General features: G+C 42.5%; 1 protein-coding gene across 2 annotated transcripts; it reads right to left on the bottom strand.

The window, feature by feature from the left end:
- Positions 1–569: 569 nt before the first annotated feature.
- MED17 (mediator complex subunit 17) lies at positions 570–15,309 on the bottom strand. 2 transcript variants are annotated; one of them, XM_076328296.1, is made up of 12 exons: positions 15,077–15,309; positions 14,568–14,734; positions 13,987–14,206; positions 11,146–11,282; positions 10,961–11,045; positions 9,706–9,858; positions 8,748–8,878; positions 7,501–7,685; positions 6,782–6,919; positions 4,538–4,655; positions 3,080–3,239; positions 570–1,153 (listed from the first exon to the last, which is right to left on the bottom strand). In XM_076328296.1, exons 1-12 carry the CDS (start codon positions 15,306–15,308, stop codon positions 948–950), a joined length of 1,932 nt encoding a protein of 643 aa, XP_076184411.1. In that variant the 5' UTR covers position 15,309; the 3' UTR covers positions 570–947. The 2 variants fall into 2 exon arrangements, with proteins under 2 accessions (XP_076184411.1, XP_076184412.1); XM_076328297.1 differs by lacking the exon at positions 3,080–3,239.
- Between the last annotated feature and the right edge of the window lie 472 nt (positions 15,310–15,781).

The raw sequence follows: 15,781 nt of genomic DNA on the forward strand, positions 1-15,781 counted from the left end.
GCAGGAAAAAAAAGAGAACAGCACAAGTGTGGAGATCCAAGGTCTACTGCACAAGAGTTACCTGCTTCTATCCAGACATGAATTTACACAAGTCACCCACAAACTCAAATTGTCAGAATTTTGCAAGCAGAGCAAGGCCCTCTCCTCTACATACTTGCAAAAAACAAGGACAGAAAACAAGCAAAGTAACTGACACCACATAGGCTCATCTATAGGCATCAGACAGGAAAGGCATTTGCCACAAGCTGTGACTTCTTAATGCTCTCAAACAAATCACTAAGTAAATATCTCTCTCAAAAAGAAATGGGTCACCCAGAAGCCACATCAATGTACAGTTAACACAAACAAACCCCAACTCAAGAACATCATGCAGTGAAGATTGTTACTTGAATCTTAAGTTTTGTTTAGCCTTAATTCTTGACAAGGGAGCTCTGCTTCTCCTCTGTTGTCCCACTTCTCATCAAATGAGTCCTTTAGTTTCCACAAGGATAGCCGCTCCCTGTGGTATAAGCCACTAAAAAGCTTGTCGATAGCACAGTTCAGTTCTAATAATTTTCATCTTTCAGAAATACTTGCAAAGATTTATTGCAAAAAAGTAGGGGCACAAGGGGAAAGGGAATGACTCCGAGCAGACACCTTTCATGTAGCAAAGGACTACTGAATTTAATTTTATAAAAGAAAAATACATTAGTTACTCAGCTATGTTACTCTAGATAGAGTAATCTGCAAAGATACAGCTGAAAGGAACTTTTTCAGAAAGTTGTATTTTCTATGTCATCGAAAAAAGTTTTATTACAAACACTACAATGGACATATCTGTACAGGAAATAAATTTGGTTTTGCTTTCTTGTATTGCCCCATAGGTTCCATTTCCCTTTGCTGCACGGGCAGTGATCGTTTGCTGCACAGCGATGATTCAAACCCCCCACGGAGAGGCTGACAGGTTATTAACATGGAGTTAGGGCGGCCATGAGGAGTTCCATTTTATACACAAAGTTACGCCCTTCCATTTTATTCCACTGCACTTCCTTGAATGGCCCTCGAAGATGATTCCACTTGTTGTCTTGCAGTACATCGCCTTTGGGGAGATCCTTGCACTGACTCCGTGGAAACTGAACCATAACTTTGCTGCCACTTTCCGGACCATTCCGTACTGTGATGAACAGAGAGTTTTTATGAGCATTTTTACACTGTAGGAATTCCTCATATTAAATATCCTTCCTCGTGTATGCTATACATTACTCCTACTCAATTCCAAACACGCTGAAAGCAAACAAGGGAAATTACCTTACTTTTTTTTTTTTTTAAAGTTTTTCTCTTTGAATTTTCTCTCTCTCATCTCCCACTTCTCTATGATTTTGTTGCTTTAGCACTGCATGTTCTTGGTTAGAGCAAACCAGAGAAACATTTGACAAAAAACCCCACACATACACCTTACAAATGCATTTATTCTTCCCTAATGATGCCAGGAAGGGCAAAGGTTTTTTTTGCCGATTCTTACCTTGGATGTATTCCCCACCATTCTGTTGAAAAACATGATCAAAACTGTATTGTTTCTAGTGGATTTATCTCAAACGGACAGGAATGAAGTCACTCAGGATAGCTGTTGCTTTTAATCACAAAATTCTGCAAGATTGGGGGAGGGGTGGTGGTGTTCTATTGGCTTGGATGGGTTTTGTGTTTTGATGTGTGTGTGTGGGGGTGGTGGTGGTTGTTTTTTTAAATAAGCAGTTAGGGAGATAACACGTAGCTTTCCCCTCACCTACCAAGCTAGCCTTCTACAAAGAGATGACTACCAGGCTAATTGAACATAATTTCTCCTTCATAAATCGATGCTGACTATTCCCCATCACCTTCTTCTCCTTAATACATTTGGAAACTGCTTCTGGGACTGGTTTTTTGCCTCATCTTCCCAGTAATTGCAATGAGGCTGACCAGACTGTAGTTCCCCAGATTCTCCTTCCTAAATATAGGATGTGACATCTGCCTTCTTCCAGTCCTCAGGAACCCTTCCTGATCACCATGACCTTTCAAAGATGATCAAGAGTGGCCTTACAATGACATCAATCAGCTCCCTCAGCACTCATGGATACATCCCACCTGGTCCCATGAACTTGTGTATGTCCAATTTGTTCAAAAGTTCTCTAACTTGATCCTCCACTACTGAGGGTGAGTCTTCTTCGCTCCAAAATTTCCCATGGGTCTCAGGGACCTGGGATTCCCGAAGGCCAGTCTTAAGACCAAAGCAAAGAAGGCATCGAGTACCTTGGCCTTCTCCATGTCCTGTGCCACCAGGTCCTCTCCCCATTTAACAGCAGGCCCACATTTTCCCTAGTCTTCCTTTTGCTGCTGACATACCTGTTTGAAGCTGCTTTGTTGCCCTGTACGTCCTTCACCAGATTCAACTCCAGATGGGCTTTAGCTTTCCTATCCCCATCAATGCATGCTTGGACAGTCTCTCTATCTTCCTCCCAGGTCAACTGGTCCTACTTATAATCTCTTGCAGCTTCCTTTTTACGTCATGAGTTTAGTCATGAGCTCCCTGTTCATCCACAAAGATCTTCTGTCACCTTTGCACAACTTCCTGCACATTGGAATGACCATTCTTGAGCTTGAAAGAGGTGATCCTTGAAAAAAATAATCAACCAGCTCTTTTGGACCCCTCTTCTCTCCATTCCATAGGATGGTATCCCATAGGATTCTTCCAAGAAGATCCCTGAAAAGACCAAACTCTGTTCTCGTTAAGTCCAGAGTTGTGATCCTGTTGTTTGCCTTGTTCCCTCCTCTCAGGATCTTGATGGTTTCTGTAATCTATTTTTTTTTTATGCTAATTCTAAGAAATATTATCAAGCCTGAGTAAATTTAATCAGGTTTATATTAAGTGGCTTACTGGGCAAAGTATTGATTCTATTTAGGTGTCAATTCCATACAGAAAAGAGACTGTTTCTAGAATATTTTGCTATAAATTGACATTATTCTATAAAAGTTTAGAGACTATCTCAGAAAGAGACTTACAAAACCTGTAGAATTCGCTTAAGAATTTTAAGATTTTCCATACGTTTGCAATAGAAAACACTACCTGAAATGGCATAGTCTCCATTTGGTGATGCTACAGTTATTGCTGATGCATTGCCAATACTCTCCACCGGCCCCAGACCAACATGATTACTGAAACTCAGCACATGCCATCCCATAACTTTTGCAAGCTGCTGAACTGCATGTACTTGGTGCTGTGACATCTGAAAAATAACGAAAGGTTCGTCTTCTGTTCAATATTTGCACACCACAGAAAGAATTGCTTACTGGTTTTACCAAGCTTTTTTTCTTCTGCTGTACAGTAGTTATTTATAAAACTGACTTTGTCTTATAAGTTCTCTAGTTTCAGAGGAACTTTTTTTTTTAAACATATATGCTATATAAGTGCTAGTAGAGCTTTGTGTTCCTTTGCAGACAGAGAAGACCATATTAAGCAGACTATGCAGTTAGATGAATTTTCATAGGTATATGGGCTTATACATTTTATTTAAGTATTGCTTTCAATTTACAATCCCCTTTATTTAGGTCTCAAGAACTAATTAAAGTGATACAAACAGGATTTTGAAATAATCCTTTCTTTGAATGGAAATGAGACCTCTCCTGTAATATATATATATAAAATTTGTAGAGTATTATCATAGCAAACTCAGGAAAAAAAAAGTTGAGGTTCTCAGGTGCATGATTATATTATCTCCATTAATGCTCAAGTCTAAGCATTGAGCTTTAACAGCTTAAAAGTTTAAATACTAATGTTTTTCTGTATCAAGACTTAACACTTCTAACAAGGAAATACCTAGCACTGTTCAGCAGTTCCCTGTGAACAAGTCTGAAAACACTTGACCAAAAAGAGATACCCTCAATAGAATCTGTTTCAACTTGTTTTCTGTGTCATGGAGTTCCGTATAACTGCAACAGGCCAACCACTGTTATTAAAGACCTGTATTTTGACTATTTATAATGCATAGTAGGGAGACTGTCACTTCTGAATAAAACCAGCAGCTTGCTCTAAGCAATTAAGAAAACACAGTTCATTCAAGTATCAGCTGACTCAGTAATGGCTGATGCAAAGTGAACATTAACAAGACAATGTTGAAATGACAGTAATTGTGGGCTCATTAAGATCTCTACTCTAGACAGGACTTGGTTACAGTAAATTTCACATATTGAATACCTTATTGTCTGCTATGACTCTCACTGACTTGTTCTGAAGTAAGCAAAAATCTTAGGGCTCCCATAATGAGTAGCATAAAGAAACGTATTTTAAATGGGAGGGAAAAAATTATTATTACTACTGACCTTAGTAAAAACTGGCATTATATTTTAGTAACAGCTGCTAAAGTCACTATACAAACATACTGAAAAATTCAGTCATCCACCTTCCTATTTGCACTACCTTTATTTGAAGTTTTCTAACATTTTCTATATAGATAAAGGTGAGGTTCTAACTTCTTCTGTTTCCCAAACACTACAAGAAAAGGAAGAATAATGTATATGAGTCTACCTGAGATAAAAGGAAATCCTGCAGTTCTTGCTCTTGATGGGACAATGTAATAACTCTTCCATCTCTATGCACAACTCTGATCTGTTCAACTCCGATGTTCAGCTGTAGTTGAATGGATCTTTGACGACAAGATGCATATTTATTCAAAATGCATTACAACACTTAAGAAAACAGGAAGCTAAGAATCATAGAATCATAGAATCATTGAGGTTGGAAAAGACCTCTAAGATCATCGAGTCCAACCATCAACCCAACACCACCGTGCCCACTAAACCATGTCCCTAAGTGCTTCATCTACTTGTCTTTTAAATACCTCCAGGGATGGGGACTCAACCATTTCCCTGGGCAGCCTGTTCCAATGTTTCACCACTCTTTCAGTAAAGAAATTTTTCCTCACATCCAATCTAAACCTCCCCTGCCGCAACTTGAGGCCATTTCCTCTCGTCCTATCGCTTGGTACTTGGGAGAAGAGACCGACACCCACCTCGCTACAACCTCCTTTCAGGTAGTTGGAGAGAGCGATGAGGTCTCCCCTCAGCCTCCTCTTCTCCAGGCTAAACAACCCCAGTTCCCTCAGCCGCTCCTCAGAAGACTTGTTCTCCAGACCCCTCACCAGCCTCGTTGCCCTTCTCTGGACACACTCCAGCACCTCGACGTCCTTCTTGTAGTGAGGGGCCCAAAACTGAACACAGTATTCGAGGTGCGGCCTCACCAGGGCCGAGTACAGGGGCACGATCACTTCCCTGCTCCTGCTGGCCACACTATTTCTGATACAGGCCAGGATGCCATTGGCCTTCTTGGCCACCTGGGCACACTGCCGGCTCACATTCAGCCACCTGTCTACCAGCACCCCCAGGTCCTTTTCCGCCAGGCAGCTTTCCAGCCACTCTTCCCCAAGCCTGTAGCGCTGCATGGGGTTGTTGTGGCCGAAGGCACTTGGCCTTGTTGAACCTCATACAATTGGTCTGGGCCCATTGATCCAGCCTGTCCAGGTCCCTCTGCAGAGCCTTCCTACTCTCGAGCAGATCAACACTCCCACCCAACTTGGTGTCGTCTGCAAACTTACTGAGGGTGCACTCAATCCCCTCAATCCCCTCATCCAGATCATCGATAAAGATATTGAACAAGACCGGCCCCAAAACTGAGCCCTGGGGAACACCGCTCGTGACCGGCCGCCAACTGGATTTAACTCCATTCACCACAACTCTCTGGGCCCGGCCGTCCAGCCAGTTTTTGACCCAGCGCAGAGTACACCTGTCTAAGCCATGAGCCGCCAGCTTCTCTAGGAGAATGCTGTGGGAGAACACAGAATCCCTCCCATTCATTGACAAGAACACTAAGATGAGGATGCTGCAAAGCCTATGGAATACGACAGCAACTCCAAACATTTCAGTTTCATCACTCACCACAACAGCTCCCTCTATACTGCAGGAGACATATTCTGTGGCATGTTCCCAGACCTGGTCCACTGCTTATTCAGGTCAAGGAACCTCCTGAGGTGCCTCACAGCTGCCTGCCACTGTGCCCAAGTTTGCTTCCAGAGGTGCAGGGGAAAATGGTGTGTACTCAGGGCCTGTTCTATCCTACAGCCAAGACTTGGGCAGCATATGTACTCTGGAACTGAGACTACAAATCACACCAATGACCGCAGTCTGCTCCACACTGTGGACACAGCCAGAGAGGACTGCTCAAAATGGAAAAAACAACTGGTTCATCCTCTGTCAACGCATTAGTTAATTCACTGCTGGTCAGCATGAGACAGACATTTCCGGAACGTGAAATCTCTTATTTCGATGACAATGTGCGTAACTAATAGCATGAATTAGATGAGTTCCACGTTTCAGTACCTATGCAACCAAGCAAGGACTGAGCACTGACTAGCTCTCCATGACCAGAGACTGGAAGTTTAGAATCCAGCACATACAAAGATAGCTGAATATAAAGTATCTCTGCCCAAAGTAAATCCCCCCTTTAACGGCCACTTTCACTTTCAATTCCTTCTTTGAAAAGAAACTGTGCTAGTTAACAACTTACTAAGTTTCTTCATTAAAGTGTAAAGTGGGTGAAGAGTTTTCTTAGGGTGGCTGTTCCCCACCTCAAGTCAGAAAAACAAACACTTGCACACAAATAACGGGCTCCTACTTGTATGAAGAGAATCTAAACCTGTAAAACACAACTTGAATACACTCTGCCATTGCTGCATGCTTCTACAACTAGAAAGATAACATGCACTTTCATACTTACTTGCATATCTGTTCATATCCTTGAGAAGTTATTAGAACTTTAACACTGGATTCATAAACATCATTTATATTGGACCAGTGGGCCTGAATCTGAGGATCCTCAATACGACTAGCCAGACTGTCAATGGTTCGAGCTGTTCTAGAAGATAAAGACATATTCCGCGCACAATAATCTAGACAGTTTGTGCTGTTACCTTGTTTAAAGGAAATGAGTAGGTTATTAATTTGGGGGTTTTTTTGGTGGCACACTAAAAAAAAAAAAAAAAAAAAAAAAAAAAAGAGGCAAATTTAACAGAACCATGTGGATCAAAGTTCTGTTTCAGCACCATTCTGGTGCTAATGAAGCACACTTAGTTTACTCTGTACATTTCACATACATTCTGTAGCAGTATTAAAGTGATGTTACTCAGTATTGGCTATTGCACAGCAAAGAATACTAAAAAAGATTTATGCAGTTTAAGAAATGTAGGGACAATTGTCAGCAGCCTATGTCATAACCGTCACAGAGATCTTGAAGAAATCTAATTTTTTTTTCTTTTTTTACTAGCTGAGTGATGTTTGTTCATATTTCATTATATGTTATCGGTTCTTAGTACTTACAAATAAAGACTATTTTAACAGTGAAGGAAGAAGTAGCTAGTTTTAAGAACACTGAAAAAAGATCAATTGTATTCTACATAACGGTACATTTTATTTTAACAAGAATAGCTTGCAACCTACCTGCGTCTCAAAAAGATATGTTTTGCCTGCTTTATTATCTTTTCCAGAAGTCCTTCATTCGACTGTAAAGAACTGATATCATTTTTATCAAAAGCCTGGGGTCCTGCAAGTCTCATTCTCTTATGGCCAAAAGGTGCACTAGCTGGATGTGGCATCACTGTTGAGCTCAGGGTTTGCTTGTGGCACTGCAACAAACAACAGATGTTACAAAAGGAAGTGACCAAATAATGTATCTGCAAGAAATAATATGTATACTACAATATGCTGCATCAGGTTTTTTAAGTGTACATACTTTCAAAAAGTGCAACTTTTTTACTTTATAAACTTGACAGCACTTTAAAGCCAGCTTTACACTCATACTTTGCCTCCCATGTTTATGCAGGTCTTTCAAACCTTATGGAAAGTGATTTTTAAAAAAAGGTGCTAGCTAACAAAAACTCGGTAGTATGGCAGGCAGTAGCTCCTACTAATAAGTCTGCCTTGTATACATCTCTGGAAACAGACAGAATGGTCCAACAAAAATAAAGGAAGCATTTTCGAGATAAAAAATTGAGGTACAAAAAGATTTAGCAACATGTTCGAAGTTAAGAAAGGAAATTCACAACAGAACTGGGCACTGAGCCAAAGCTTCATGAAACCTAGTTCAGTCTTTAAAACACTGGACTATTCCACATGACTGCATGACTCGCAGAGCCATGCTCTAAGGAGATGAACACTCTCTGGAACATGATTCCACAACTGCTTAGACATCTGAAATTGTGCTCCTTTCCTGAACAGACGTTGCAACCTCAACCTTCTACCCCACGTCCTTCTGCTAGATTATATGAGAATCTAAAACACTGAAACAGAGAAGTGGACCTCAAAAGAAGCGAAGTTATTATAGTAATTGATTGTTCTTTCTTCACGGGAACATGGTCTGAACAGATACTCACTTAAAGTACTTGACAAGCACTAGACACAAGGAAAAAAGGGAGACTGATGAGCTGTACTGGAAAAACCTTGCATTGCTTTTCTGAAGTGGGCAGCCAGGCCTGAGGTTAAGTAAAGAACTACTAGCATTCTTTACTTAGTAAAGAACTCCCTAAGCACCCATACATACTAAAACTGAACGGTAGGTTGCCTTACACAAATGGATAGAAAGTGACTGGCCTCTAGTGGCACTCTGTTGTTACAACAGTGCCGCAGACCATGTAGAAGTCTGAACAAAAGCCCAAAGACTCTTCAGTCCTTGACCATAAATGCATTACCTCTCTGATAAGTTGATGCAAATTATGTTCCAGAACATAGAGGTGATCCTCTGGATTCTGTTTTTCAGAAGCAGACTTTTGTGATTTTTTGTCATTGGAAGAGTGACACAGAGAAATAGACAACTGCAAACCTGTTCAAAGCAGATGAAAATTGTCAGTGTCCTCTTTTTTTTTTTTTTTTTTTTAAGAAGGCTACTGAGAACTGCTTTTTCTTCACGTTTTATAGTCAGTAGTTTTACAACAAGTATTCACTGTATCAGAGAAAAATCAAACAATGATGTTGGAGAGCACAGCACCAAAGGCAAGTAAGACTTGCTACTCACTGAAGTGTTGACAGGCCAACTAGTAAATCACTAGGTGCATTTCACACCGATTTCTATGACTCAATTCCACACAAAAAGAAGAGTCCCCAGGACCACATTCCTTCCCCAAAGAAGGAATGATTTACCATCATATACATTTTAAGCAATCCAGAAACATTCTTCACATGATGTAATCAGTTGTGTACTCCTTGTAAGAACAGAGGATTCATCAGCCAACTCTAAGCCATCTTCATGCTGTTTAATTATACTCACTGAAGAGTATTAGCCTCCATTCTTCTGAAGACCCATTAACTGAAGTCTTAAATTTGACCTGCATGCAATCCAGGAGCAATGACTTATGCGCAGCTCCAAACTGCAATGTGCACGTGGCATTACAGTTGACAGCTTTAAGTGCGACTGACATTAAACACAAAGAAAAACAATCCAAAATCCATACAATAAAATATGAGTAAATTAGAAACTAAAGTGCATTAGTTGAATTTTTCTATAATTAGCAAATGAAATTCAAATTCTGGGAAATTCTGTTTTTCAAAACCTTTGAAAAACAAGATTACTTCCCCCCGCCCCCTGCCCCAAATTTCAGTTCATCTTTAAGCAAATAACCGTAGGTTAAGAAGTCTCAAAAAGTTTCCTACCTGGGAAAGGCTGGGAGATTATCTGATTTTTCACAACAATGTGAGGAATTTGTGATTTAATTTGAACAGCTTCTCGTGACAGCTGGGCAAAAATTTCTTTACATAAAAGAACATTCTGTGCAGTCTCCAACTTTGTCTGCCAGTGTGGAGAACCTGAAAAACATAAATCAACGTTTGCAGAAGGAAAGGGTAAAGAGAAGCTACAAAGGTAGCTTCCGATACCAGATACCGTGCAGTAGCTATGAGTAATCGCTAAGATAAGGCAGTCAGTGTCTTCTATCCAAATTGAGTGTTTTCAGAATTTTATCTCAGTTGAGCAAGCACTTTAAGATAACACTAGTGCATTTTACGTCGATTTTATATATAGGTATATTGTGAACTGCACCTCCCTTCTGGAACTGCCTGTTACATTCCCAGGCCTTTTGTGAACTCTGCTTATGAACCCCTGCTTCTTAAGTTGCCATTTACTTTCAATGATACTTCTGGCTTTATTAAATTCACGCTACAATGAACGACCAAATGTTAAATTAATGTATGTGCTTTCACAGGATTTATAGGCAGAAAATTCTTGGAAGATTCTGGTCTGAGTAAGCACACAAGCTCTATACTATACCCTGAATACCATATGAAACATCTACTTCATACAACATCCTGTCTATATTCAAGACAGCACAAGCATCTGTGTCACAGATCACTGTGAAATAAAATCCTGCCAGTTCTTTTTAATCCTAAGGAGTTAAGGATGAATTTTTAATCCCAAAGGTTTACACCTTCAGATACTGTCACACATCAAATGAATCAAGCTACTATCTGCCAGGTGAGCTGTTGGCAATTAATGCACATGTTACCAGCACACTTTCAGATTCAGAGAAAACAGACAAGCCGCAGAAACAAATGATGCATTTTGGGCAACATTAAGAGTGAACGGACATTTAATCCAGTTGAGCCACAACACCTTGGTTTGCTTTTGGTTATGTGCTCAAACTCTTAATGACTAACGAGAGGTGCTCCAGAATACCTGAAATACAATCCTAGTAATTTTATTTCAGAAATTGAGTAAACGTATAAAAAACTGAAGTAGTACACTTTGAAAGCATCATCTTTCCAAAGCCCAAGCAGCACCTACACAGAAAATTTCAGGTTAAATAAGAATATTCTTGTTCACCCTTCTTTCAAGCTAGAATTTTCAATAAACATCAGATGCAAACCCATTTCTTGAGAATGTGCTCAGAAAACAACATATAGCTAGCTATACCTGGCTTTGATTTTGGCATGGGTCTTTTAAAAAGATTGACTGTCCCAAGGTCACCAATGTCTGGAGCTTGTTTCTGAATAGAAACCTAGGCAAAAGAGAACATGATTTGATGTTTGTTCTTTGTTGCAAGCATACAAATAATAAAACAAAACCTGTGCTATATTATTAAAGTTTCTCTGGCAAACCTTTATATAAGCTGATCCTTCTAAATCACTTGGAATTTGAACATCCAATGGACAGTAATCCTCAGGTATCTTTTTATCCAAGTCAATGTCAGTGTTCTTTATCACCTCAAATGTGCCATGATGAAGAAAAAGGGAGCCTAAGAAAGGAAGGACAAAGACACACATAGTATAAGGCATCTTCTGCAATAATGAAGCTCATACCTCCATTTTGGAAGAATATGTATTTCTAAGTCTCCAAACCTCCATAGTTCCGCTTGACTCAAATTTCTTAATGAATTCTTAAACAGGTAAATTATAAAGCTCATTTCAGCACATCAGCATCTCAGTCCTCCAGCGTGTGCTGTGTAATATTTTACAGTAAGTTAGCAAGTAGTATTTAATAGTATGGGAGAAAACCAACAGTGTTTCAAAATGGTGTCAGCAGAAGCAGGGAAGGAGAAAAAAAGGTATTTGCTTAAAACAAGACAAAAAAGTTAACTGCCCAAAGTTTTGCAAGCAAGTAGCTTAAGGTGCAACACCCCTACTGATTTAAAGGAATGCTGATGATGTTTGGCTTGCAGTCTTAAAACTATGACAGTGTTCAGTCTGTAAAAACCAGCCATACAGCCAGTCATTCAGGTGGGACTGATAAAGGCAGGTGCCCACATCTGTCCCAGTTGCATCCCTTTTACATCCAGGGCACACTTCACCTAGTCTAGGATAAATCATCTAAAAAGAGACATATCCTGGGTTACATCTACAGCTTCTTCATGAACACAAGATTAACAACTTTAAATTTGATAATTATGACAACTGGAGCCCAACATAACCGGTACAGATGCCTGCTTTATATCTACATCTTAAGTTTGGCAAGATTCTGTATTCACTCCTTCACTCCATAATTGGCTCTAGAACTCTGGGCTGGTTACCTTCTCCCACTGCAATCCATGAAATAATGCATATTCTCAGTATCACTTCTCACAAGCGTAGGAATAATAGGTATAATAAATACGTCTTCACTCAGAGAAAAATGCAAGATGCTCCTTAATTTTTTTAAAATGCTTTACAGACCAAATGTAGATAAAAGCCAACAATTTGCAAGGTCTACCTGTCAACTGATGAACTACACCGTCAATGCAGAATTGCTTCTGTAAAGGAATCTTTACTATAATCCTACACAGTCAGCTTTTAAAATCACTTTCTAGGTTAAAGATGGCAGGATATTTTCCCTGATAATAAAACAAATTTCCTCCTTTTATAATTGTCTCATAACCATAATCATATTTAAGAAGTCATGGCAGTCCGGTGAAGTTCCCACTGACTGGAAAAGGGGAAACATAAGCCCCATTTTTAAAAAGGGAAAAAAGGAAGACCCGGGGAACTACAGGCCAGTCAGTCTCACCTCTGTGCCTGGGAAGGTCACGGAACAGATCCTTCTGGAAGCTATGCTAAGGCACATGGAGGACAGGGAGGTGATTCGAGACAGCCAGCATGGCTTCACCAAGGGCAAGTCCTGCCTGACCAACCTAGTGGCCTTCTATGATGGAGGGACTACATCAGTGGACATGGGAAGGGCTGGAGATGCCGTCTATCTGGACCTCTGTAAGGCCTTTGACACGGTTCCCCACAACATCCTTCTCTCTAAACTAGAGAGGTATGGATTTGATGGGTGGACTGTCTGGTGGGTGAGGAATTGGTTAGATGGTCGCATCCAGAGGGTAGTGGTCAACGGCTCAATGTCCAGATGGAGACTGCTGACAAGTGGCGTCCCGCAGGGGTCCGTATTGGGACCAGTACTGTTTAATATCTTCATCAATGACATAGTGGGATTGAGTGCACCCTCAGCAAGTTTGCAGATGACACCAAGCTGAGTGGTGCGGCTGACATGCCAGAGGGACGGGATGCCATCCAGAGGGACCTGGACAAGCTCGAGAAGTGGGCCTGTGTGAACCTCATGAGTTTAACAAGGCCAAGTGCAGGGTCCTGCACCTGGGTCGGGGCAACCCCTGGTATCACTACAGGCTGGGGGATGAAGGGATTGAGAGCAGCCCTGCCGAGAAGGACTTGGGGGTGCTGGTGGATGAAAAGCTGGACATGAGCCAGCAGTGTGCGCTCGCAGCCCAGAAGGCCAATCGTATCCTGGGCTGCATCAAAAGAAGCGTGGCCAGCAGGTCGAGGGAGGTGATTCTGCCCCTCTCCTCTGCTCTGGTGAGACCCCACCTGCAGTACTGCATCCAGCTCTGGAGCCCTCAGCATAAGAAAGACACGGACCTGTTCGAGCGGGTCCAGAGGAGGGCCACGGAAATGATCAGGGGGATGGAACACCTCTCCTGTGAAGACAGACTGAGAGAGTTGGGGTTGTTCAGCCTAGAGAAGAGAAGGCTTCAGGGACACCTTCTTGCAGCCTATCAGTACTTCAAGGGAGCTTATAAAAAAGATGGCGGCAAACTTTTTAGCAGGGCCCGTTGCAACAGGACAAGGGGGAATGGCTTTAAACTAAAGGGGGGTAGATTTAGACTAGATACAAGGAAGAAATTTTTTACGCTGAGGGTGGTGAACCACTGGCAGAGGTTGCCCAGAGAGGTGGTGGATGCCCCATTCCTGGAAACATTCAAGGTCAGGTTGGACGGGGCTCTGAGCAACCTGATCTAGTGGAAGGTGTCCCTGCCCACGGCAGGGGGGTTGGACTAGATGACCTTTAGAGGTCCCTTCCAACCCAAACTATTCTATGATTCTATGATAATACTTTATTATCTGATACTATTTGTTATTAAAAATATTCCATCTGTTTTTCCAGTCACAAAAAAAATTGTGAAATGTGAATACCCATTCTTGAGAAAAACAAAAGACCCTACTGTTTACCTGCACTTCTGTAGCTCAGATCACCAAGAATTTTGTCTCCTACTTTTCTCAGCTTCCAATGTTGTCTCAGTCTTAGCAGTTCAGAGTTGAAGTCTCTTTGTCGCTTATTTTCCTGGTTTTCTGCAACCGATTTGGATAATCTTTCTGCACCTTTCAACAGGATTTGAGCTGCTCCAGCTAATGACTTCTTTTTTGAAATCAGCTGTAGAAACTGAGGATTCTAGTAACAAATAAAGAAAAAAACTTCTTGTATGTTAATTCTCCAAAAATTATTATTAGTTGTACTAATTGACATTGACTGACAACTTAGTTTTGCTGGATGTTCAGCAACTTATCTAGAGTAACTTTCATGACAATATTATGTAGCCACAAGCAGCATTTTGACTTACAGCTTCAGCAAAGAGGCCTTTGAAATCAGCCTCACCTCCCATTCTCAGCCTTCCCCGGACCCATAAAGCACTGTACCAGCACATCACAAGGAACATTTTACTAAATCTTGTATGTATCATACATGAAAAATTCCAGTGAAATAAAATCTTTAATATCAAGCCATAAAAACTACACAACTAGGTACAATATACCTGTTTTGGAGGAAGGGGATCCTGCACAACTGGATCTAGAGTCATGAACTTTTTATCCTTGACAATACTAAGAACATCGTACAACACACACATCTCAGTCAGGGCGCTTCTTAAGTTGTTCCTTACTGAATCCCAAGGCCAGAGGGACGGCTGAAACTTTACCAACCCTAAAAATAAAACAAAAGAAGGGAAAACAAAGGATTGTAAAAAGATACAGTGTAAGGCTCATTCTTAAACCACAGAGAGACCACAATGGCATGAAACACAACGTAACAGCACGATCTCTGGATCTATCCTTTTCCACTCCACCGCTGTAATTTGCGGTATTCGGTCACAAATATTCTGACCTGACCCACGGCCAACCGTGGGAATCCACGGGGGAAGGCAAGCCACGCCCAAGGGCCTGTGGGGCTGTAGGCCTCCGTCAGCTGCAGCCCGGTGAGAGAGCTCAGGCTCTGGGCCCGGCCGCGGGCCGACTGACAGGGAGCCGCGGGCCCGCCGCCCCTCACCTTCCTCATCCTCCGCCTCGCCCGGCTCGGCCCAGGCGCGGCCCGCCGAACCCGGCTCGTCCTCCTCGGAGCCGGAGCCCTGGCTGAAGTCAATGCGCTGCGCCAGGCGCGCCAAGTTCTGGGACATGGAGAGCGGCTGCAGGTAGGTCTCGCTGCCATCCAGCCCCACCTCCTGCACCTGCTTCTCGCACGCCGACTCGATGCTGATGCGCACAGCCGGCACACCCGCCATCTTGGCGCGACCTCCGACCGCGGCTACCGGGCGTGCGCGCCACCCCCGCGCCGACTACGGGTACCGGGCGGAGGCGGGACGGCGAGGGGGCGGGCTCAGCGCCGGGCGGGCCCGGCTGTCTCGGGAAAGCGCTCGGTAGCGGGCGGAGCCGGCCCGTGAGCGGCGGCCGCCCCTGAGGGGACGGTCGCAGACGGCAGCGGCACCCGCGGGGCGGCCTCGCTTTGCTGCGGCGAGTCGTTTCCACGGCCGATTACGATACACGGCCTTCTCCCTCTCACGTCGCAGGCAAACCCCAGCCCGGTTTACTCCTCAGCGGTGGCCGCGCAGGTCTGAGCTGCTGCGGTTTTCTTTTACAGCGTTATTTTTGACCAGAAGTTGGTTTAATTCCCCGTTCTAAACATAAACTCACTTCTGGTTCCCCATCACCAGCTACAACCACGCAGGACGCTCAACCAAGTAGCAAAAAATGACAC

The sequence above is a fragment of the Aptenodytes patagonicus genome, chromosome 1 (assembly GCF_965638725.1).
Source record: "Aptenodytes patagonicus chromosome 1, bAptPat1.pri.cur, whole genome shotgun sequence".
NCBI lineage: Eukaryota > Metazoa > Chordata > Aves > Sphenisciformes > Spheniscidae > Aptenodytes > Aptenodytes patagonicus.